This window comes from Loxodonta africana, chromosome 8, assembly GCF_030014295.1.
Source record: "Loxodonta africana isolate mLoxAfr1 chromosome 8, mLoxAfr1.hap2, whole genome shotgun sequence".
Lineage (NCBI taxonomy): Eukaryota > Metazoa > Chordata > Mammalia > Proboscidea > Elephantidae > Loxodonta > Loxodonta africana.
Window position 1 is genome coordinate 54,651,368 of NC_087349.1, and position 26,554 is coordinate 54,677,921.

Consider the following 26,554-nt stretch of genomic DNA (forward strand, 5'->3'; position numbering starts at 1 on the left):
ACGCAACATGATGGTCTTTGTAGTGTTAGTTTCCTGTCAGAACTACAAAATGATTAAGTTGAATTTATATTTTTAAAAGTAACAAAATGGTGCAAGGTTTACACAATCTCTCTTTGGAGATAATACGAAAACTCGGTAAACTGAAGCAAAAAAGCACCATGGCTAAAAGGAATCCCAAAGTGAGGGAGAGAGTTGTTTGGAAGGGATAAACCTGCCCTCTAACCTCTAAATGGGAGACGTGAAGATACGCGGTAACATTTTAGTCTTCAGTTTACAGTATATAACAAAAGAAATACAATCCTAAAACAAAGCAGAAAGTACAAGGTCAGAAAGGAGTACAAATAAATACGGCAATCCATTGCCATATTGCCGAAGTACACAGGATGATCCACTTTGGATATATAAAATATTTCCCAGATGTTGCCAGATACTGTCATTTCAAATAGTCCAAGGTGAAGTATACTAGCCCACATTTCAGGAATTTCATTATCACTTCAACAAGAAAAAAGAGCGTAGATACTTTTCCAAATTCTGTTTATTTTACTCTGAACTAATATATAACATGGAGCCCTGGTGGCATAGCGGTTAAGAGCTATAGCTGCTAAATTTTGGTTAGCGGTCATAGCTCTTGACCAGTGCAACACCAGAGCTTCATGTTAGATATTAGTTCAAAGTAAAATAAATAGTGCTTGGAAAAGTGTAGATGATTCTGTTGTGTTTATTCCATCATTGTTTATTTTATTGAACTCTCTTTTGAATGTTGGTTATTTTTTCAAGCATTGTACAAAAGTCGTTTTGGAAGGGAATGGTGAAGGTGTTTAAGCCAAAAATTTATAATATGAAGAAATCTAATTATGAAGAAAGACTTAGTATTAAATAGTACCCTACTCTGTGATTTAAATAATAGGTATATTTATGAGTTAAAAATAAATACAAGTTTAAAGAATAGAGTGTTTCTTTCTTGTAGATTCCATTGAAGTCCTTTCTTGGAATATTCATTTTAGCACTTTATGAAGAAATTCTTAACTTGCTGCTACATTTGGATAAAAATAGGTATCATTTAATCAGTGTATGACATGCATAGTTGCTGAACTAAATAATTCAAAATCATACCAATAGACACCTGGGCTTTATTATAGCACATTTTTCCCCTTAGGCATTTGAAAAACATGCCCTGATGGGGATGGAGTTTGAAATCATGCATTTGAACAAATGGACCTCTAGCATGACATCAAAGACATTGCCAAATGAAAACAGCATAAATCCATGTGGCCTGAAGGATACCCCACTTTCATTTATCTCTGTGAACATTTTTTCACCTAGATAAGCACACCTACACCATAATTTAATAGTTTCTAACCTTTTCTTTCTTCTTGTAATATCTTTTTTGTACAATTAAAAAAAAAATTTATCCTTCCATGTGGAAGGAGAATTTATAGACAACAGAGCACCACAGAGAAACTCCAAATGAAAACTGCCTCCATATGTTAAAAATAAAAATTTAAAACAAAAGTTCTCATCTACTCCAGAAAGGAAAACAAAAACATATGAATCCAAGGCATCATTGTTTGTTTTCATTTTCCAAATGGTCACACATCTTAATTTTATCCTGAAATTCCAACACAAACTCAGCTGGGTTTGAGTAATGCCCTGACTTGCATCTATATTCTTGATTCCTGATAAATTCTAAGATTAAGAGTAAATTTATAAAGAAAAGCGTAGAAGCATCTAAGTCTTCATCTAGAACGGCCCAAAGTACTTCATCTTTGTAATTTTTCATCCTGGTGAGGTATTTAATAGGTGAATAAGTTTCTCAAAGAAGATATAAGGATTCATGCTTCTTAAATCTTTTGAAATGGGATTAGACAAAGTCCTTGAGAATTTCTGGTAAGTATTCTTACACTGGTCAGTGCAGAGGTTAGCTGATCTCATTGTGGCTAGTCCTAGGTGGAGTCCAGTATGGCATTCACATAAGCATTAAGGATTTTAAACCCCCCAGGTGGTCAGTGACAAAAATGGCCTTAAAAAGATTTATATAGCATCATATTTAATGCTATATATATAGGTAAATTCTATACTAATTACAAATTTAATTTTTATATTGATATAATCTAAACAAAACATTAGCAAAATTTTGCTGAAGGTCACTGAAAAGTGCTCTACTGTCCATAAATCTCCTTCAACATGAAAGGATAAAATATTTTTTTTAATTGTACAAAAAAGAGTATTATAAAGAAAAAAAGGGAAGTTAGAAACTCACTAACTAATAAATTATGGTGTAGGTGTGTCTGACCCACCATGGTGGTTTCAATTGCCTCATATGCATGTGAAAGCTAGACAATGAATAAGAAAGACTGAAGAAGAATTGATGCCTTTGAATTATGATGTTGGCAAGGAATATTGAATACACCATAGGCTGTCAAAAGAACAAACAAATCTCTCTTGGAAGAAGTACAGCCAGTTCCTGGGGAAGAACAAGATGCTTGGTAAAGTAGAGCGTCAGTGAAAAAGAGGAAGATCCTTACTGAGATGGATTGACACAGTGGCTACAACAATGGGCTCAAACATAGTAATGATTTCAAGGGTGGTGCAGGGCCAAGCGGTGTTTTGTTCAGTTGTACAGAGGGTTGCTATGAGTTGGAACCAACTCGATGGCACCTAACAACAACAGCAAACATAACATTACCTTTGCAAGAGCTTCACTCATTAGACTTTTGTTGTTGTTGTTGTTAGTTGCCATCATGTCAATTCTGACTCACGTTGGGGCAAGCCCATGTGTGCTCCACAGGGTTTTCAAGGCTGTGAACTTTCAGAAGCAGATCACCAGGCTTGTACTCCAAGGCACCGCGGGCTGGGTTCTAACCCCCAACCTTTTGGCTAGTAATTGAGCACTTAACCATTTGCACCACCTAGGTACAATTCCGATGTTTAAAAAATAGGAATTTAAGTTGAAAATAAAAGTACAGAAAGCAAAATTTAACAGGAAAAAAAAATCTTAAAATGTCTAACCAGATGTAAAGAATCCACTTATGCAATTATATACAGAAGAAGCAAAGAAAACATTGACTTGATTCTGTTATTTGAAATATTAAATGTCTTTCAATCCTTTGCAACCTGGTAACAACCTTAGGAAACCCAGTGGTGAGTTTCACATCTGCATACTGAATGAACAGTAAATAAAATGCATGCGTGCATTATGTTACTATTATTAGACTGTGAGCTATTGTACATCACTGATAAATATTTTAGACCAGCACTGTCTAACTGAAGTTTCTGTGATGGTGGAAATGTTCTCTATCAGTAATGCCCAATGTAGTAGCCTCTAGACACATGTGGATGTTGAGTGAGCACTTGAAACATAAATCGTGTGACTGAGGAATTAAATTATAAATGAATTTAATTGAAATATCCACGCATGGCTAGTGGCAACCATATTGGACAATAAAGCTTTAGGCCAAGTAGCTCATGTTACTAACTGTGCTAGTAACTGTGGCAGAGACAGTGTTAAGGCAGAAACACAGTCTTATTCCCATAACTTACGCCAAAATGGCAGTCAAGCCTCTAGACTCAGGAGACTTGACATGACACTTCTCTCAGGTGCTTGCTGTTTTGGTGGAAGCATGGGTTTGGCAGCCAGAGACCTAGGCCAAGTAAGTCATTTCATTCTGAATTTCAAACTGTAAAATGCAAAGTTGAATATGAGAATGTCTAAGATCATGTTAATTCCCAATAATCACCACTGTTGCTATTATAATCATTGCATTTTCTTTTCTCACATTCCTGATTCCAACCATATGATCCCACTGACCTCTATCTTTGGACACTAGGCTAACTATATCTGGAAAATGGCCACTTTCCAGAAAGAAGGATAGAAATGCTTCCTGAGCAAACCAATCTTTTGCCTTTGCACATTAGGCAGGTCCTTCTCATTCTAAGAATCTCATGTATTTTCTGTAATTTCTCTCCTTCCTCGCCCCTATAGCCTTAATTTCCATAGACAGAGAAGCTCTGAATGGGCCTTTAGAAGCATTGTGCTCTTCCCCCTTTGGCCTGCTTTTTCCTCAGCAAATGTATGACTTGCTGTTGGAGCTAACCCTGACTTTGGGCATATTCCCAATGCTTGTGTAACCCCACTTACTCTACCTCCCCTGGTCCCTGCTACCAGACCCACATCCTTAGTTTGCAGTTACCCAACATGACATGTAGGCATGGACCCTCTTTTTAGTGAGGTTACACGAATGAAAAATGTGCAGTCAAAATAGCAGAGTTTGGGGTGATGAGCTGCACCATAGAATGGAATGAACAAAATGCCTGGAGCTAGATAGTCATACCTGACCTTCCGTCTCATCTGCACTAGCTGTGGAATTATGCACTGTTATCAGACCTTTAATTCATCCTCAAATAGAAAGTAGAATCATTAAGTTTCTTAGGATTATACCTGTAAATAAAATCACATTTTAAAAGTGCCTAACACAGTGACTAGCAGGGGTGTTATGTAAAATAAATTTGAAGGGTAACAGACTAGAAACAGAGGAATCAATTAGCAAGCAAAAAAAAAAAAAAGTGGCAATAAACCAGAGATGAAGTAACGAAGACTCATATGAGAGTGGTGGTCATGGAAAAAAATGAGGTCAATAGATATTTTGAAGGAAGTAAAAGCTCTTAGTTATAGATTAGATAAAAAGGGTGAAGGAGAGGAAGGAATCAAGGATAACTCCAAGGTAACCGAGTGGATGAAGTTAAGAAAGTTACGATAGATAAAAATCAGGAAACTGGTATTGAAGGGCAGGTTAGAAAAGGTAAACAAGATTTTTTTTTTAAGTTAGACTTTCAAAATTTTAAATGTTTAGACTTAGTGTATGCCTTAGTTATCTAGTGTTGCTGTAACGTAAATACTACAAGTGCATGGCTTTAATAAACAGAAATTTATTCTCTCACAGTCTAAGAGCCTAGAAGTCTGCATTCAGGGCACCAGCTCCCAGGGAAGGCATTCTCTGACAGCTCTTGGGGAAGGTTCTTGTCACCAATCTTCCTATTACCTAGGAGTTTGCAGCACAGGGACCCTGGGTCCAAAGGATGAGCTCTGCTCCTGGAGCTTTATTCTTGGTGGTCCCTCTCCTCTCTGCTCGACCCTCTTTTTTATATCTCAAAAGAGATGGACTCAAGACACAACTAGTCCTATAGTTTGAGTCCTGCCTCGTTAACATAACTGCCTCTAATTCTGCCTCATCAACATCATAGAGGTTAGAATTTACAATGCAAAGGATAATGACATCAGATCACAAAATGGTGGAGAACCCTCAATACTAGGAATCATGATCTAGCCAAGCTGACACACATTTTTGGGGGACACAATTTTGAGGGTTAGTCCATGATTCTCAGTATCGTGTGATTGTCCACCAATTTATCATGTGACATCTGACGTGATTTTCCTATGTGTTGTAAATCCTACTTCCACTATGTTAATAAGGCGGGGTTAGCGGCAGTTATGTTAATGAGGCAGGACTCAATCTGCAAGATTAGGTTGTGTCTTCCTATACTGTGAGAAAATAAATTTCTCTTTGTTAAGGCCATACACTTGTGGTATTTCTGTTATAGGAGCACTGGATGACTAAGGTACACACACACACACACGTATACACATATGTATGTATATTTGAAGAAACTGAATAAATCATTAAACAACATGTACAAATCTCAAAAGGAAGTTAGTAGAGCAATAAAAACTGAGGTTTTAGATATCTTTATTTCTACATTGAGCAACTAATTTCTTATTTTTTTGACTTGTGATGAAAATGAATGCATCTAAATAAGTTTTTTTTCCAGGCACTTAGTTACAGGAGAAGATAGGAGATGTGGTGTTTGAGAACACTGGAACATAGGAAGCAGTTGAAGCTATTAGAATTAATGAGCTCACAGAATTACAATGTATAGACAGAGAGAAGGAAAGAACAGTCACCAGTTAAAAATGCTAAACAGATATCACAGAATCACAGAGCATTCAGAGTTTTAGCCTGACAATCCCCTCATCTTTATGAACAATGGTAATGATGATATTGATAATATTAACATGAATTTGGCTCTTAAAATTATCTTCTAACAGACTTTCCTTTATGAATTAATTTAATCCTCACAATACCTTGTGAATCTTATTATGCTAAATTATTAGACAAAGAATTTGGATGCACAGAAAGGTTAAGTAATTTGACCAAGGCCACAAATGATGGTCCGGTCTGAATTTAAATCCAGGTAATTAAGCTTCCCAGAGACAGCTAGTAATTTTTTGTCCAAACCAAGGCACTTTTGAGAGTAGAATGATAACAGAGGTAAAGGGAAATGTCCTGGGCAAACCAGGACATATGCTCAGCCTTGCTATTAACAACCATACAGTTTTGCTTTGAATGACCTGGAACCCTAAATGTTAGTTCTCCTAATTCTTAATCATTTGTCTGCATCCCATCCACTAAGAACTTTATCATTTATCCCTTCTCTTACTTTAAATTTCTTCATTTCTGCTGCTTTCTTCCTCTTAAATTGCTAAGTTTTCCCAGCATCCAAAATTGTCTCTTAAACTCTACCTTACATCCTATGATTTTTCTATTTACAATAAAATATCAACTCTTAAATATTCTGAGCTATATATTCTTACATCCTGCACTGCCACTGCTTTTGTTCCAGTCCCATCCTCACATTCCTGCTTTCATGAATGGCTTCTTCTCTCTGTGTTCTCATCCTCCTTTAGTCTTCCCTTCATCCTATTCCCAGTTACTTTTATAAAAAACAAAGATTTAATTCACTGCTTAAAAAACAAACCATAAATGACTCCTCATTGATTTCAGGATAATATTTACAGCTTTCTAACCTCGTCTACCTCTCTCCTAATGTTCCAGGCAGAGTGGGGCACTGGTCATTCAGGAGCCAGGGACACTAGCTTTGCAGGCTCAATGGGCAGAATAGCACTGAGTATGCAACAGGACCCAAAAAGTCCTTTATTAGGAGAATGTTAAATCAGTTCATACACTTCATGGCCTAGTTTCTTGGTGCTGCTATAACAGAAATATCACAGGTGAGTGGTTTGAGCAAACAGAATTTTATTTTCTCACAGTTAAGAAGACTAGAAGTCCAAATTCAGGGTGCAGATTGTAGGGGATGGCTTTCTCTCTGTCAGCTTTGGGGGAAAATCCTTGCCTATTTTCAGTTTCTGTTCCTCAGTTCCTTGGAGGTCTTCATATGGAGTGTATCTTCCCCTCCATTTATGCTTCCTTCTTTTCATCTGATCTGCTGTTTTTATCTTTCAAATGTGATTGGTTTAAAAACCCATTGCCATCAAGTAGATTATGACTCATAGTGACCCTGTAAGACACAGAACTGCCCCCATAGGGTTTCCAGGGCTGTAAATCTTTATGGAAGCAAAGTGCCACATCTTTCTCCTGAGAAGTGGCTGGTGAGTTGGAACTCATGACCTTTTGGTTAGCAACTAAGCACTTTGAACCACTGCGCAAACAGGACTCCTGATTGGTTTAAAACACATCCTATACTGACATGAACTCATTAACATAACAAAGAAAGTCCTATTCCCAGATAGTATTACATTCACAGGTATAAGGGTTTAGCTGCTCGATGCGCAAGAGCAAGTTTCAGAGTCTCCTCTGACATCCATCTTGGTCTTTTCTTTCTTTCTGATCTTTTAAGTGACCTCTTGATTTCTTCATGGATGATGTCCTTGATGTCATTCCACAAGTCGTCTGGTCTTTGGTCACTAGTGTTCAATGAGTCAAATCTATTCTTCAGATGGTCTCTAAATACTGGTGGGATATACTCAAGGTCATATCTTGGTTCTTGTGGACTTGATCTGATTTTCTTCAGTGTCAGCTTGAACTTGCATATGAGCAGTTGATGGCCTTGTTCTGACTGATGATATTGAGATTTTCCATCGTCTCTTTCCACAGATGTAGTCAATTTGATTTCCGTGTGTTCCATCTGGCGAGGTCCATGCGTATAGTCGCTGTTTATGTTGGTGAAAGAAGGTATTTGCAACGAAGAAGTCATTGGTCTTGCAAAATTCTATCATTCGGTCTCCGGCATGGTTTCTATCACCAAGGCCATCTTTTCCGATCCTTCTTCTTTGTTTCCAACTTTCACATTCCAATCACCAATAATTATCAATGCATCTTGATTGCATGTTCGATCAGTTTCAGACTGCAGCAAACCAAAACCAAACCCACTCCCGTCGAGTCGATTCTGACTCATAGCGACACTCTAGGACAGAGTAGAACTGCCCCATAGAGTTTCCAAGGAGCGCCTGGTGGATTTGAACTGCTGATCTCTTGGTTAGCAGCAGTAGCACTTAACCACTACGCCACCAGGGTTTCCTCGGACTGCAGCAGCAGATAAAAATCTTCTATTTCTTCATCTTTGGCCCTAGTGGTTGGTGCGTAATTTTGAATAATAGTTGTATTAACTGGTCTTCCTTGTAGGCGTATGGATATTATCCTATCACTCATAGTGTTGTACTTCAGGATAGATCTTGAAACATTCTTTTTGACGATGAAAGCAATACCATTGCTCTTTGAGGTGTCATTCCCAGCATAGTGGACTATATGATTGTCCATTTCAGCTCACTAATGCCTAGGATATTGATGTTTATGCATTCCATTTCATTTTTGACAATTTCCAATTTTCCTAGATTCATACTTCGTACATTCCAGGTTCCGATTATTAATGGATGTTTGCTGTTGTTTCTTCTCATTTTGAGTCATGCCACATCAGTAAATGAAGGTCCTGAAAGCTTTACTCTATCCATGTCATTAAGGTCGACCTTAAGTTGAGGAGGCAACTCTTCCCCAGTCATCTTTTGAGTGTCTTCCAACCTGGGGGCTCATCTTCCAGCACTATATCAGACAATGTTCCACTGCTATTCATAAGGATTTCACCGACTAGTGCTTTTCAGAAGTAGACTGCCAGGTCCTTCTTCCTAGTCTGTCTTAGTCTGTAAGCTCAGCTGAAACCCGTCCTCCATAGGTGACCCTGCTGGTATCAGAATACAGGTGGCATAGCTTCCAGTATTACAGCAACCACACAAGCCCCCACAGTACGACAAACTGATGAAGTAAAAGAACTGAACAGAAGATTTCAAAGGGCCTCTCGAGAAGACAAAGTAAAGTATTACAATGACATATGGAAAGAGTTGGAGATGGAAAACCAAAGGGAAGAACATGCTTGGCATTTCTCAAGCTGAAAGAACTGAAGAAAAAATTCAAGCCCTGAGTTGCAATAGTGAAGGATTCCATGGGGAATATATTAAACGACACAGGAAGCATCAAAAGAAGGTGGACAGAATACACAGAGTCATTATACCAAAAAGAATTAGTTGATATTCAACCATTTCAAGAGGTGGCATATGATCAGGAACCAATGGTACTGAAGGAAGAAGTCCAAGCTGCTCTGAAGGCATTGGAGAAAAACAAGGCTCCAGGAATTGATGGAATATCAATTGAAATGTTTCAACAAACGGATGCAGCGCTGGAGGAGCTCACTCGTCTATGCCAAGAAATATGGAAGACAGCCTCCTGGCCAACTGACTGGAAGAGATCCATATTTATGCCTATTCCCAAGAAAGGTGATCCAACCGAATGTGGAAGTTATAGAACAATATCATTAATATCACATGCAAGCAAAATTTTGCTGAAGATCATTCAAAAACGGCTGCAGCAGTATATCAACAGGGAACTGACAGAAATTCAGGCCGGTTTCAGAAGAGGATGTGGAACCAGGGATATCATTGCTGATGTCAGATGGATCCTGGCTGAAAGCAGAGAATACCAGAAGGGTGTTTACCTGTGTTTTATTGGCTACGCAAAGGCATTCGACTGTGTGGATCATAACAAACTATGGATAACACTGCGAAGACTGGGAATTCCAGAACACTTGATTATGCTCATGAGGAACCTTTACATAGACCAAGAGACAGTTGTTCGGACAGAACAAGGGGATACTGATTGGTTTAAAGTCAGGAAAGGTGTCCATCAGGGTTGTATTATTTCACCATACCTATTTAATCTGTATGCTGAACAAATAATACGAGAAGCTGGACTATATGAAGAAGACGAGGGCATCAGGATTGGAGGAAGACTCATTAACAACCTGTGTTATGCAGATGACACAACCTTTCATGCTGAAAGTGAAGAGGACTTGAAGCACTTACTGATGAAGATCAAAGACCACAGGCTTCAGTATGGATTACACCTCAACATAAAGAAAACAAAAATCCTCACAACTGGACCAATGAGCAACATCAGGATAAACGGAGAAAAGATTGAAGTTGTCAAGGATTTCATTTTCCACAATCAACAGCCATGGAAGCAGCAGTCAAGAAATCAAAAGACACATTGCAATGGGCAAAGCTACTGCAAAGGACCTCTTCAAAGTGCTGAAGAACAAAGATGTCACCCTGAAGACTAAGGTGCGCCTGACACAAGCCATGGTATTTTCAATCACATTATATGCGTGTGAAAGCTGGACAATGAATACAGAAGACCAGAGAAGAGTTGACACTTTTGAATTGTGAATATTTTGAATATTGAATATACCATGGACTGCCAAAAGAACGAACAAATCTGTCTTGGAAGAAGTGTGCCAGAATGCTCCTTAGAGGCAAGGATGGCGAGACTGCGTCTTACAAACTTTGGACATGTTGTCAGGAGGGCTCAGTCCCTGGAGAAGGACATCATGCTTGGCAGACTACAGGGTCAGCAGAAAAGAGGAAGGCCCTCAATTAGGTGGATTGACACAGTGGCTGCAACAATGAGCTCAAGCAGAACAACGGTTGTAAGGATGGCGCAGGACCGGGCAGTGCTTCGTTGTGTTGTGCATAGGGTCGCTATGAGTCGGAACTGACTCGAGGGCACCTAACAACAACAACTACAACAACAACAAGGGTTTAGGATTTTCAACACATTTTGAGGGGACACAATTCCATCCACAACACTTCCAACGTTGTATTTCTCTTCACATCGTACTAAAAACAGCATTCTAGGCAAATAATATTTTCTGCATTTATTGCTTTGACAATGCTGCAGACTTCTTTATAGGTATGTCATGCTGAAAAACAAAATAAAATAATCTCTTAAGAGAGAGGTAATATGACAATATTTGTCCTCACTAAAACTGGCAAATGCAAACTTATACTTTAAAGTCATAAGAATATTTTTGTACCTAAATAGAGCTTTGTTATAGGTGAAAACTCTGGAGTTACTTGCAAATTAAGTCATTTTTCAAAGACCTCACAATGCACAAAAAGATAGTCTTGCCTTGCATGCATGCTAAACACATTTATAAGTAATCACATAGCTGGGTATAATCTTCCAAATTTGTTTTTGCTATTGAAAGGGTACTTGTTGATCAATGGAGATCACATTGTTGTGTAAATAAATGGATGTGTAGGTATCATAAAGAAATGTTTTTAAAAGCGTTTTTCTCTTATGTTTATACTGTCACTGCTTAAATGACCCTCTGATAGATTGAGAGATAGCCCCTAGAAAATCCCTACACTGGTCTCCTTCAAAGCCCAATATTTACGGCAGGAATGAGAAACTCTGTCTGCCTTAAATAGCAGTGCTACATTATTTTGTCATGCAGTGTAATAAAGTCATATATTAATTAGAAAGCATTAGAAAATCATGATAAAGTATAACCCTTCACAAAGCAGTAGGACAAAATAGAAGCCTTATATTATTCCTTGAATCCATTAAAGACATTCATTTGAGAGGTTTTTTTTTAAACCCAAGATGTTTTATGACCCATAAACAATAAGCAATCAGACAAACTAATGGCAAGTTAATATCAATAATGCTTAAAAGTTTGGAGGGACATGTCTTAAACATAAATCATCTTTAAACAATAAAAGTTAGCATTACCATACAATCCTTTCCACTGGATTCATAAACAGTATTGGTTGGTAATTAAAAACAGAAGATTTCAGGCTTGAATTCCAGCTCTGTAACTGACAAGCTGTAGGATCTTGACTGAATCATATAACTTCCCTGTACCTCAGTTTACTCATCTACAAAAGGCATATAATAATAACATTTCCCATACAGGTTATTGTGAATATTAAACATATTAATCAGAGCTTAGGACATAGCACACACTCAGTAAATGGATGTCATTTTGATGACTAAATTGTGCCTGACCCAAGCTATGGTCCCTTCAACATCTCATATGCACGCAAAAATTGGACAATAAAAAGCAAAGAACTGATGCATTAAAACTATGGTGTTGGTGAAGAATATTGAATATACCATGGACTGCCAGAAGAACCAACAAATTAGTCTTCGAAAAAATACAACCAAGATGTTCCTTAGAAGCAAACATGGCAAGACTTTGGCTCACTTGCTTTGTACATATCATCAGGAAAAACCATTCCCTAAAAAGTGACATCTTGTTTGGTAAAGTACCGGGTCAGTGAAAATAAGGGAAACTCTCGATGAAAGAGATTGACACAATAGCTGCACGATGGACTCAAACATATCGATGTTCATGAAGATGGCACAGGACCAGGCAAGGTTTCATTCTTTTATACCTGGGGTTGCCATGAGTCGGAGCTGACTCGATGGTAATTAACAACAACAAACTATTATTATGTACTTAAGTATTTCTAGAGGTTTTCTAACTTAGTGGGGAATTATTTCAAAGGTATTCATATGCTGAGCTAAATCAATTGTCCCAAAACACACTTGAGAGAATAATAATGAGCTTCTTATCTATCCAAAAACAAAGGAAAAGCAATCGAAAGTGAGAAAATCACTAACCATTGAGCCAGTGGTGCTCTGAAATGTCAGTTCTGATGTAATGGTGATCATGAGTAGGCCCCAGGGACCGCGTGAATGCAGTATCTTTGCCAAGGAAATCAGAAGCTGTTCCAGAGTAGAGGTACGCATCTGAGAGGGCGAAAAAATACATAGGACTTCTAACAGTGCAGCAGTCGATACCATTTACAGTATACTAATTTCACAGCGCAGCATGAAACCAATGATGTGTGTTGCTTAACATCAGGATATATTGTTTCACAAATTTCACTTTCAGGTTTTTAAAAACGTGCCTGGTTGCAGAAATATAACTCAATTAATTTTGGTAAGCTGGTGTTAGATGCTTGAATACAAAAAAGGTCAGAGTCAGCTGAATTAATAATTACATATGCATTAACTTCTCTTTTGAATAAACACTTCTCTTCCTTCTCCCCACAAAGAAGTCAAAGATATAAAATAATTAGAAGTTCCTTTTAGTAGCAACCTGAAAAACATATTAAAAAGTAAAGGCCATAATGAGGAGTAAATTATGTAATTAGTATTTACTTAACCCATGCAACCTCAATGACCACAACTTTTCTTTGCCTAACCTCTGCTGAAAGAGAGCTTTCAACACTGAAGTCATTCTTTGTAATTATAACTTGTTGCATTCCTTGTAGCTAATCATGTCTCTAATGGCTCTGATAAACAGGAATTTCTGAAAAAAGAAAAATGTTGCCATTACCGCATACCAAGCTTCTTTGTTCTATCATTTATGTAAAGTCCATGTCCATGGTTTACCACAGAGAGAGAGAGGAAGGAAGGAAGTGAAATGAAAGGAGGAAGATGAGGGGAAGGGATGGAAGGAAAGGGAGAAGGAGGAGAATGGAAAGGAGGGTGGGAAGGAAAAGAAAAACAAGGAGAGTAGGAGGAAAAGAAGGGAGGGAGAGGGGAGGAGGAGGAGGGAGAGAAAAGGGGAAAGAGAAGAAAGAAAAGTAAAGGGAGGAGAAGGAAAGGAGAAAGAGGAGGGAAGGAGGGGGAGAGAAAGCACAAGGGACAGGAAAGAGGGAGTCAAGGGTACATGTTCCCTAATGATAGCACACTTTGGGAGGTGGGGCAGTGGCAGGGAGAAGGTTGCCCCTAGAGTAGACATGTTGCCCTTTGAGAGCTAAGCCTCTGCCTACTACAAGAAACTCTTACAGTCAACTAGTTTGGGTGCACTAAGTAGAATCAAAAAAGGCTAAATTTTTCAGAGCATTTAGATTTTTTACACAACCCAGAACCTAGTGCCGTCAAGTCAATACACAACTAAATATAAAAACAAAGATATTGCTTTATTACTGAACCTAAATCTTCCTTAGAAACTTATCTTTTAAAATTCTACCTCAGCATAAAAAGTGTTTAAGACACCTTCTAAATTTCTCTGATTATATCTATCTAAATAAGCCTTTTACTGAACTATTAGGGATAGCCCAAACTAATTAATGGCAATAGGCATCAACTAAAGGAAAAAAAAAAGACAGAACTCTAGCTATGTAAACTAGATCCAGATATAGTACTACTCTCACCTCCTGAGGCACTCACCTAAGGTATTTCAGGTAAATGGCAATATTTCATTATGGGGCTAATAAAAAAAAAAAAAGAAGAAGAAGAACATATTGCCAACAAAACAAAATGCATTGTCAGAAGGTTTGGTAAGAGTACAGGCAGCAAACCATTATTTTCAAGCATGTACAATTGCTGGTACCTGAATGTTTCATCAGGACAAACTGGTATGATTCATCCTAATGATTGGGTCTGTCTATCCACACTTTAAAACTGCCTTTTTTGTATTTAAAATTACTTAGAGATTCCTAAGAGGGGTCACCACTGCCTACAATCTTTTTTTTTTTTTAATTAAGGGTGTGTCAACCCACTTGACAGATCAAAATTGTAAATTCTCTTATTTTCTTAGAATAATGACTGAGCATTAGTCATACAATTTTCAAAACATGGGAAAACACATGCTTTCACTTCAAAGCAAGATCAGCAGTACTCACTAACTGAAAATTATAATGTCACGGTGCTTTACTCTTATCTATTCGAACGTTTGATAGACAAGTTAAATAAAAAGGGACTAAAGTCGTGAAACAAACCAAGACAAAAGGAGTCCTTATAATGGTTGAAATTCAGAGGTCAAGCCTACATTCCTCAGAAAAACTTCAGACCACACGGTTCTGCCTTCTTTGAATGGGACAGTGGTCTCATAAGACAATTTAGGATGTTTACAAAGTGAGAGAAGAGTGGATATGCCAGCAACTAACTTCATAACATTTTAATTAATATAATCAGGAGGCAGAGATATTGGGGGAAAAAGTGTTATAAGCATTCTATTATCTGTATTCTACAGTTTGATTCATTTTATTATCTTAGCCTCTTATACCTTATTATTAATCATTCTGTTCAAATTTGCAAAATATTTTGTAACCTATTATGTTGAAAGAATTGCTAAGTTTAACTTCTGTACTGAGGCAAATATAGACATGGTTCAGTTTAAGAATCTGAAACATCTAAATACAAAACTATAGATCAAGTAAGCATGTGATCATTTACATTACATAAGAATTTAGCCAGGAATTCATTTAACAAGAACCTGTGCAAGCATTAAAGATTGCTGGGGCCTCACCTTATAGACAAGAATGCCAGGTACACAGAGATTTGGCACAGGCTAGCCAGTAGAAAATAAATCCAAAATGATCTTTAACTCAATAAGAAAATATGTCTAATCTACTCACACTGCCTCAGAAAATCTCCTAAAGGTAAAAACTGCCTGTGGTTGATCTTACCTGTCATTACTGAAGCAAAAGGCTGCTGAGGATCAAAAGGACATTTCAGTCTGCCAGATTCCAAATTATTTGTGTCTAGTTTGAACATAACTTCCTGTTATAAAGAAATATTAACACAAGTGAGATTTAAAAAAAAATATCAGCAAGAACGTAGGCGATAAGAACTAAATTCCAACTCATTAATTCAATAAAAACTGATTGAACAAATAGCATAAGTATCAGACTGTGCTCCTTAACTCTTTAGCAAATATTATTTCTGGCAAGACTCACTCCTCATGTTTGGTCTCTTTTACACAAAGAGGTAATAGTCACACTGAATGAATTTTTCAATTAGATGTAGTATTATACTCATCAATTCAGTTAGTCTGGACCATAATCTATCAAAATCATCATCAAATACATGTATTTCTGGAGGCGGAGCCAAGATGGCGGACTAGGCAGACGCTACCTCGGATCCCTCTTACAACAAAGACACAGAAAAACAAGTGAATCGATCACATACATAACAATCTACGAACCATGAACAACAAACACAGATTTAGAGACGGAGAACGAACTAATACGGGGAAGCAGCGATTGTTTTCAGAGCCTGGAGCCAGCGTACCAGTCAGATACGGCACAAGCACAGAGAGCTGCTCCACCCCCCTGAACTAACCCCAGGAAGGGGATCAGCCAGTTCCGCAGGCGGCGCGGGACGCAGCCGGTAGAAGAAGTCCCCAGGAGGCAGTGACTGGTCTTGGAACGGGGAGAGCAGCGTCCCAGCCAGGGAACCATCCTGCCGGGATTTGGACTGGACGCAGGTACGGCATAAACACGGAGAGCTGCTCCACCCCCCTGAACTAACCCCGGGAGGGGGCCCAGTTGGGTCGCGCGGGTGGCGTGGGACGCAGCCGGTCGGAGAAGTCCCCAGGAGGCAGCGACTGGTATTGGAGTGGGGAGAACAGCGTCCCAGCCAGGACACTCGGTCACGGCACAAGCACGGGGAGCTGCTCCACCCACCTGAACTAACCCTGGGAGGCGGCCTAACTGGTTCTCGGCGGCGGCACGGGAACGTGGCTGGAGGGACGAGAAGTCCCTGGGAGGCAGCGACTGATTTTGGAGTCGAGAGTACACCGTCCCAGTAGGGGAGCCTTGACGCTGGGCGTGGGGCTGGAAGCGGAGGATCTGACCTTGACTCCAGCGGGCCAGACCCCCCGGGGGCAATCTCCACACAGCCAGCACACATAGGCGACACGCCCCGCGGGAATCTCAGACATAATAGTCATTCCAAGCAAGACAAGCAACTCTGGCTATATTCTGAGGTGCTACTCTCCTATCTCTCTGTTCCCTCCCCCACCCTCCCCAGGTGGCTTCATTAACATCCGAATAGCCTGAGCCAGAGGGAGAACTCTGATAGGGATCTGACTGCATTTTTTTTTAGCGGATTTTCTGGAAAAACTAGTTTCCCAGTGATGGCTCGGAGACAACAATCCATATCAAACCACTTAAAGAAGCAGACCATGACAGCTTCTCCAACCCCTCAAACAAAAGAATCAAAATCTTTCCCAAATGCACATACAATCCTGGAATTATCAGATACAGAATATAAAAAACTAATTTACAGAATGCTTCAAGACATCACAAATGAAATAAGGCAAACTGCAGAAAAAGCCAAGGAACACACTGATAAAACTGTTGAAGAACTCAAAAAGATTATTCAAGAACATAGTGGAAAAATTAATAAGTTGCAAGAATCCATAGAGAGACAGCATGTAGGAATCCAAAAGATTAACAATAAAATTACAGAATTAGACAATGCAATAGGAAGTCAGAGGAGCAGACTCGAGCAATTAGAATGCAAACTGGGACATCTGGAGGACCAGGGAATCAACACCAACATAGCTGGAAAAAATCAGATAAAAGAATTAAAAAAAATGAAGAAACCCTAAGAATCATGTGGGACTCTATCAAGAAGGATAACCTGTGGGTAATTGGAGTCCCAGAACAGGGAGGGGGGACAGAAAACACAGAGAAAATAGTTGAAGAACTCCTGACACAAAACTTCCCTGACATCATGAAAGACAAAAGGATATCTATCCAAGATGCTCATCGAACCCCATTTAAGATTGATCCAAAAAGAAAAACACCAAGACATATTATCATCAAACTCGCCAAAACCAAAGATAAACAGAAAATTTTAAAAGCAGCCAGGGAGAAAAGAAAGGTTTCCTTCAAGGGACAATCAATAAGAGTCAGTTCAGACTACTCAGCAGAAACCATGCAGGCAAGAAGGGAATGGGACGAGATATACAGAGCACTGAAGGAGAAAAACTGCCAGCCAAGGATCATATATCCAGCAAAACTCTCTCTGAAATATGAAGGAGAAATTAAGATATTTACAGATAAACACAAGTTTAGAGAATTTGCAAAAACCAAACCAAAGCTACAAGAAATACTAAAGGATATTGTTTGGTCAGAGAACCAATAATATCAGATATCACCACAATACAAAGTCACAAAACAGAACGTCCTGATATCAACTCAAATATGGAAATCACATAAAACAAACAAATTAAGATTAATTAAAAAAAAAATACACATCACAGGGAATCATGGAAGTCAATAGGTAAAAGATCACAATAATCAAAAAGAGGGACTAAATACAGGAGTCATTGAACTGCCATATGGAGAGTGATACAAGGCGATATAGAAAAATACAAGTTAGGTTTTTACTTAGAAAAATAGGGGTAAATAATAAGGTAACCACAAAAAGGTATAACAACTCTATAACTCAAGATAAAAGCCAAGAAAAACGTAACGACTCAACTAACATAAAGTTAAACATTATGAAAATGAGGATCTCACAATCTACTAAGAAAACCGTCTCAGCACAAAAAAGTATGTGGAAAAATGAAATGGTCAACAACCCACATGAAAAGGCATCAAAATGACAGCACTAAAAACTTATTTATCTATAATTACACTGAATGTAAATGGACTAAATGCACCAATAAAGAGACAGAGAGTCACGGACTGGATAAAGAAACACGATCCATCTATATGCTGCCTACAAGAGACACACCTTAGACTTAGAGAAACAAACAAACTAAAACTCAAAGGATGGAAAAAAATATATCAAGCAAACAATAAGCAAAAAAGAAGAGGAGTAGCAATACTAATTTCTCACAAAATAGACTTTAGACTTAAATCCACCACAAAGGATAAAGAAGGACACTACATAATGATAAAAGGGACAATTGATCAGGAAGACATAACCATATTAAATATTTATGCACCCAATGACAGGGCTGCAAGATACATAAATCAAATTTTAACAGAATTGAAAAGTGAGATACATACCTCCACAATTATAGTAGGAGACTTCAACACACCACTTTCGGAGAAGGACAGGACATCCAGTAAGAAGCTCAATAGAGACACGGAAGACCTACTTACAACAATCAACCAACTTGACCTCATTGACTTATACAGAACTCTCCACCCAACTGCTGCAAAGTATACTTTTTTTTCTAGCACACATGGAACATTCTCTACAATAGACCACATACTAGGTCATAAAACAAACCTTTGCAGAATCCAAAACATCGAAATATTACAAAGCATCTTCTCAAACCACAAGGCCATAAAACTAGAAATCAATAACAGAAAAACTAGGGAAAAGAAATCAAATACTTGGAAACTGAACAATACCCTCCTGAAAAAAAGACTGGGTTATAGAAGACATCAAGGAGGGAATAAGGAAATTCATAGAATGCAACGAGAATGAAAATACTTCCTATCAAAACCTCTGGGACACAGCAAAAGCAGTGCTCAGAGGCCAATTTGTATCGATAAATGCACACATACAAAAAGAAGAAAGAGCCAAAATCAGAGAACTGTCCTTACAACTTGAACAAATAGCAACTGAGCAACAAAAGAATTCATCAGGCACCAGAAGAAAACAAATAATAAAAATTAGAGCTGAACTAAATGAATTAGAGAACAGAAAAACAATTGAAAGAATTAACAAAGCCAAAAGCTGGTTCTTTGAAAAAATTAACAAAATTGATAAACCATTGGCTAGACTGACTAAAGAAATACAGGAAAGGAAACAAATAACCCGAATAAGAAACGAGAAGGACCACATCACAACAGAACCAAATGAAATTAAAAGAATCAATTCAGATTTTTATGAAAAATTGTACTCTGACAAATTTGAAAACCTAGAAGAAATGGATGAATTCCTGGAAAAACACTACCTACCTAAACTAACACATTCAGAAGTAGAACAACTAAATAGACCCATAACAAAAAAAGAGATTGAAACGGTAATCAAAAAACTCCCAACAAAAAAAAGCCCTGGCCCAGACGGCTTCACTGCAGAGTTCTACCAAACTTTCAGAGAAGAGTTAACACCACTACTTCTGAAGGTATTCCAAAGCATAGAAAATGACGGAATACTACCCAACTCATTCTATGAAGCCACCATCTCCCTGATACCAAAACCAGGTAAAGACATTACAAAAAAAGAAAATTATAGACCTATATCCCTCATGAACATAGATGCAAAAATCCTCAACAAAATTCTAGCCAATAGAATCCAACAACACATCAAAAAAATAATTCACCATGATCAAGTGGGATTTATACCAGGTATGCAAGGCTGTTTTAATATCAGAAAAACCATTAATGTAATCCATCACATAAATAAAACAAAAGACAAAAACCACATGATCTTATCAATTGATGCAGAAAAGGCATTTGACAAAGTCCAACACCCATTTATGATAAAAACTCTTACCAAAATAGGAATTGAAGGAAAATTCCTCAACATAATAAAGGGCATCTATGCAAAGCCAACAGCCAATATCACTCTAAATGGAGAGAACCTGAAAGCATTTCCCTTGAGAACAGGAACCAGACAAGGATGCCCTTTATCATCGCTCTTATTCAACATCGTGCTGGAAGTCCTATCCAGTACAATTAGGGTAGACAAAGAAATAAAAGGTATCCGGATTGGCAAGGAAGAAGTAAAGTTATCAGTATTTGCAGATGACATGATTATATACACAGAAAACCCTAAGGAATCCTCCAGAAAACTACTGAAACTAATAGAAGAGTTTGGAAGAGTCTCAGGTTACAAAATAAACATACAAAAATCACTTGGATTCCTCTACATCAACAAAAAGAACACCAAAGAGGAAATAACCAAATCAATACCATTCAGAGTAGCCCCCAAGAAGATAAGATACTTAGGAATAAATCTTACCAAGGATGTAAAAGACCTATACAAAGAAAACTACAAAGCTCTACTACAAGAAATTCAAAAGGACATACTTAAGTGGAAAAACATACCTTGCTCATGGATAGGAAGACTTAACATAGTAAAAATGTCTATTCTACCAAAAGCCATCTATACATTTAACGCACTTCCGATCCAAATTCCAATGTCATGTTTTAAGGGGATAGAGAAACAAATCACCAGTTTCATATGGAAGGGAAAGAAGCCCCGGATAAGCAAAGCACTACTGAAAAAGAAGAAGAAAGTGGGAGGCCTCACTTTACCTGATTTCAGAACCTATTATACAGCCACAGTAGTCAAAACAGCCTGGTACTGGTACAACAACAGGCACATAGACCAATGGAACAGAATTGAGAACGCAGACATAGATCCATCCACGTATGAGCAGCTGATATTTGACAAAGGACCAGTGTCAATTAATTGGGGAAAAGAAAGCCTTTTTAACAAATGGTACTGGCATAACTGGATATTCATTTGCAAAAAAATGAAACAGGACCCATACCTTACACCATGCACAAAAACTAACTCCAAGTGGATCAAAGACCTAAACATAAAGACTAAAACGATAAAGATCATGGAAAAAAAAATTGGGACAACCCTAGGAGCCCTAATACAAGGCATAAACAGAATACAGAACATTACCAAAAATGAGGAAGAGAAACCCGATAACTGGGAGCTCCTAAAAATCAAACACCTATGCTCATCTGTAGGTGGTGTCTTCACCAAAAGAGTGAAAACACCACCTACAGACTGGGAAAGAATTTTCAGCTATGACATCTCCGACCAGCGCCTGATCTCTAAAATCTACATGATTCTGTCAAAACTCAACCACAAAAAGACAAACAACCCAATCAAGAAGTGGGCAAAGGATATGAACACACATTTCACTAAAGAAGATATTCAGGCAGCCAACAGATACATGAGAAAATGCTCACAATCATTACCCATTAGAGAAATGCAAATTAAAACTACGATGAGATTCCATCTCACACCAGCAAGGCTGGCATTAATCCAAAAAACACAAAATAATAAATGTTGGAGAGGCTGCGGAGAGATTGGAACTCTCATACACTGCTGGTGGGAATGTAAAATGGTACAGCCACTTTGGAAATCTATCTGGCGTTATCTTAAACAGTTAGAAATAGAACTACCATACAACCCAGAAATCCCACTCATAGGAATATACCCTAGAGATACAAGAGCCTTCATACAAACAGATATATGCACACCCATGTTTATTGCAGCTCTGTTTAGAATAGCAAAAAGTTGGAAGCAACCAAAATGTCCATCAACGGATGAATGGGTAAATAAGTTGTGGTATATTCACACAATGGAATACTACGCATCGATAAAGAACAGTGACGAATCTGTGAAACATTTCATAACATGGAGGAACCTGGAAGGCATTATGCTGAGCGAAATTAGTCAGAGGCAAAAGGACAAATATTGTATAAGACCACTATTATAAGATCTTGAGTAATAGTAAACCTGAGAAGAACACATACTTTTGTGGTTACGAAGGGGGGAGGGAGGGAGGGTGGGAGAGGGTTTTTTATTGATTAATCAGTAGATAAGAAATGCTTTAGGTGAAGGGAAAGACAACACTCAATATATGGAAGGTCAGCTCAATTGGACTGGACCAAAAGCAAAGAAGTTTCCGGGATAAAATGAATGCTTCAAAGGTCAGCGGAGCAAGGGCGGGGGTCTGGGGAACATGGTTTGTGGGGACTTCTAAGTCAATTGGCAAAATAATTCTATTATGAAATCATTCTGCATCCCACTTTGAAATGTGGCGTCTGGGGTCTTAAATGCTAACAAGCGGCCATCTAAGATGCATCAATTGGTCTCAACCCACCTGGAGCAAAGGAAAATGAAGAACACCAAGGCCACACGACAACTAAGAGCCCAAGAGACAGAGAGGGCCACATGAACCAGAGACCTACATCATCCTGAGACCAGAAGAACTTCTTGGTGCCCGGCCACAATCGATGACTGCCCTGACAGGGAGCACAGCAGAGGACCCCTGAGGGAGCAGGAGATCAGTGGGATACAGACCCTAAATTCTCATAAAAAGACCAAACTTAATGGTCTGACTGAGACTAGAGGAATCCCGGCGGCCATGGTCCCCAGACCTTCTCTTGGCACAGGACAGGAACCATCCCTGAAAACAACTCATCAGACATGAAAGGGACTGGTCAGCGGGTGGGAGAGAGACGCTGATGAAGAGTGAGCTAATTATATCAGGTGGACACTTGAGATTGTGTTGGCAACTCTTGTCTGGAGGGGGGATGGGAGGATAGAGAGAGAAGCCGGCAAAATTGTCACGAAAGGAGAGACTGAAAGGGCTGACTCAAGTAGGGGAGAGCAAGTGGGAGTAGGGAGTGAGATGTATGTAAACTTATATGTGACACACTGATTGGATTTGTAAACGTTCACTTGAAGCTTAATAAAAGTTAATAAAAAAAAAATACATGTATTTCTTAAGTCTAGTAAATAATCATTGAGCCTAATGCAACTAGTTTCCTTATTAAAAAAATAATTTTACTATAATATTTATGAGTTATAATAATGATTACAGTCTATCTGCCTAAGCACATGTGACTATACTATATCACTTAAACCTTGTAATATTTTGGCATTTTAGTGACAAAGAAGTGTTCTAAGGCAGGCAGTTCATTTTCAGAGCTGTTGATATATGTGGTCAAAAAAATCCTGTTATAGTATTTTCACTATTATGAAAACACTGTACACTTTAAAGGCACATAATTATTTTGGCTGCAGCATCTATTTTTATAATAGTGGCCACAGACAGAACGACATTGGCAGACTTTTAATATTCTGGGGGAAAAAAAAAACATCTTAAGCTGAACTTTCCAAGAATAATATGAATGTATAATGATATGGTCCCTGAACTTGAGTATTCCATAGCAATGACAACACTACCATCCAGAAAGAGGCTGATGACTCGTCCTGCAGATACTCTGGTAAGAGAAATTCAGAATGTCAGACATTCTCTCTAGATGGAGTATCTACAAAGCTATATCAGAGAACACATGTAATAAGAAAGGACCATTCAGTGATACTTATCCAGGAAGCAAAGAATGAAACAGAAGAGGATAGAGGAAATTGGATTATTTGATATTATGTTATTTCAGATCTTTTTCTCTTCTTTTGATCAAAACCAACAGTAGTTACTACCTCTGTTATGGATTGAATTGTTTGCCCTCAAAATATGTGTCCTGTATGCCTGTGGTTATAATCCCATTTGGGAATGGGTTGTTTTATGTTAATGACACAGGATTAGTGTAGGGTGTGTCTTCAGTAAATCTCTTGCAAGATATAAAAGGAGCAAATTAGGAAAGCAGAGGTGGGAGAGGACAGACATCATGCCACAGGGAGATCACCAAGGAACCAAGGAATAAGGATTTTCCTCCAGAGCCAACAGAAAGCCTTCCCCTACAGCCAGCATCTTGAATTTGGACTTCTAGCCTCCTAAACTGTGAAATAAGAGATTGACTGCTAACCAAAGGTTTGGCAGTTTGAATTCACTAGCTCTTCCTTAGAAACCCTATGGGACGTTCTCTGCCCTATGGGGTTGTCATGAGTCAGAATCGACTTGACGGCAATGGGTTTGCTTTTTTTTTTTTTTAAACTGTGAGAAAATAAATTTATGTCTGTTAAAGCTACCCATTTGTTACAGGAGCACTAGCTACTAAGGCAAAATTTAGTAATGATAAGTGGGAATGCTGCTCAACAGATATCTAAAATGTTTTTGGAATTGGGTAACGGGTAAAGACTGGAAGAGTTTTAGGTTGTCTAAATAGTAAAAGCTTAGATTGCCTTGAAGAGATTGTTGGTAGAATTATGAACTTCAAAGATAATTCTGGTGAGGGCTCAGAAAGAAGTGAGGAGAGCTACTGAGAAAGTTTATACCATCTAGGAGAATACATTTCAATCAGCAGCTGAGCACTTAGAATGTTGCTAGAATTGTGGAAATTAAATGTGCTCCTGGTGAGGCTTTAAAAGAAAAGGATGAACGTGTGATTAGTCAAAGGAGGAAGGGCAATGCATTTTATGCAGTGACAAAGAACTTGTCTGAATAATGTTCGAATGCTTGGTAGAAGGTAGAACTTGTAAGTGATGAACTTGGATATTTGACTGAGGTGATTTTTTTAAGCAAGATCTTAAAGAGGTCATATGTTTTCTCCTTGGCTCTTATAGTAAAATGCAAGAAGAAATAGATGGGCTTAATAATGAACTATGAAAAATGAAAACAAAACTTAGAGATATGGAAAATTCCATTGTACAAACTAAGGACACATGTCCTAGAATTTTCCCCAAGGACCTAGCTACACAATCTTTTGTTAAAGAGTTTAACCCTGTGATTGATAGATCTAACCAACTACCACAGCAGAAAACCCATCAGCTTAGAGTGAAATGGACGGAGGAAGAACAAAAGGAAATAACACTGCCTACCCCTTGGAGTTCTATAGGCTGGAAACAGACCAAAGGAACTACATTTGTTGTTCTTGAAGAAAAGAAAAAGACCATCCCTGGAGCAGCTCAGAGATCAGCAAGACTATTTGGAAGGAGCACAGGAAGCGGTGCTGCATTTGTTTCCAATGATAGAGTGACAGCATCCTAGGTTTCAAAGAGACAGATCTTCATCAACTCGGTTCCAAAGTGTGGAACTGCCATTCACGAGTACCAGGGGGATGGGGCTACTGCCCAAAGCTGAGAGGGTAGGGCTGCCATGCCAAAGGGGCAGAAGAATGAGGTTTGCCAGGGCTGAGGGTATGGGGTCGCCATTCAAGTGGACTAGAGAATGGGAATGCCCAAAGCAGAGGGAACAGAGTTGCCCTCCCAGTGTGTCTGAAAGACAGGGCTGAAGCCCAGGGCTAAGGGGCCTCCACCCAGAATCCAGAGAACACGGTCAACACCCAGTGTCTAGAGGGTGGGGCTGTTGCCCAGATGATCTAAAAGAATAGAAGTTTATTTTCAAGTCTTGAAAGCTAATGTAAATTGTTCTGCTGGGTTTTGGACTTGCTTGGTGTCTGTTATCTCTCCATTCCCTCCAATTTCTCCCATCTGTAATGGAAATATCTGCCTTGTGCCTGTCTCACCATTGTACTTTGGAAGCAGATAACTTGTATTCTAGATTTCATAGGTTCACAAATAAAGAGGAATTTTGCCCAGGATAGAATACTCCTAAAACCTCACTCATATTTTATTTCGATGATTCAGGAGATGAGATTTTGGACTTGGAGTTGGTTTACGAATTTTGGGATGATATGATAAGGCGAATGTGTTTTGAATGTGGGAAAAATATGAATTTTGGGGAGCCAAAGGGTAGAATGTTATGGATTGAGTTATGTCCCCTCAAAATATGTGTTGTAAATCCTAACTTCTGTGCTTATTTGGCAATGGGTTGTCTTCGTTATGTTAATGGGACAGGATAGTGTAAAGTGTGTTTTGAATCAATCTCATACAAAATACAAAAGAAGCAGATTAAGGAAGCAGAGATGCAAGAAGCTAGAAGCCATGCCACATGAAGATCACCAATTAGCCAAAGGAATAAAGGCCTTCCCCCAGAACCAACAGAGAGAAAGCGTTCGCCTAGAGCCAGTGCTTTGTGTTTGAATTTCCAGTTTCCTAGATTGTGA

The 26,554-nt window shown here is 38.5% G+C and overlaps 1 protein-coding gene across 1 annotated transcript in view; it reads right to left on the minus strand.

The window, feature by feature from the left end:
* The window catches only part of SEMA3D (semaphorin 3D), a 184,805-nt gene that overhangs the window by 65,717 nt on the left and 92,534 nt on the right, over positions 1-26,554 (minus strand). The window contains exons 5-6 of the mRNA XM_064289934.1: positions 15,611-15,704; positions 12,810-12,938 (exon numbers count right to left, since the gene is read on the minus strand). Of these exons, the coding sequence (XP_064146004.1) occupies positions 12,810-12,938; positions 15,611-15,704 (223 nt within the window). The remainder of the gene's footprint in view (positions 1-12,809; positions 12,939-15,610; positions 15,705-26,554) is intronic.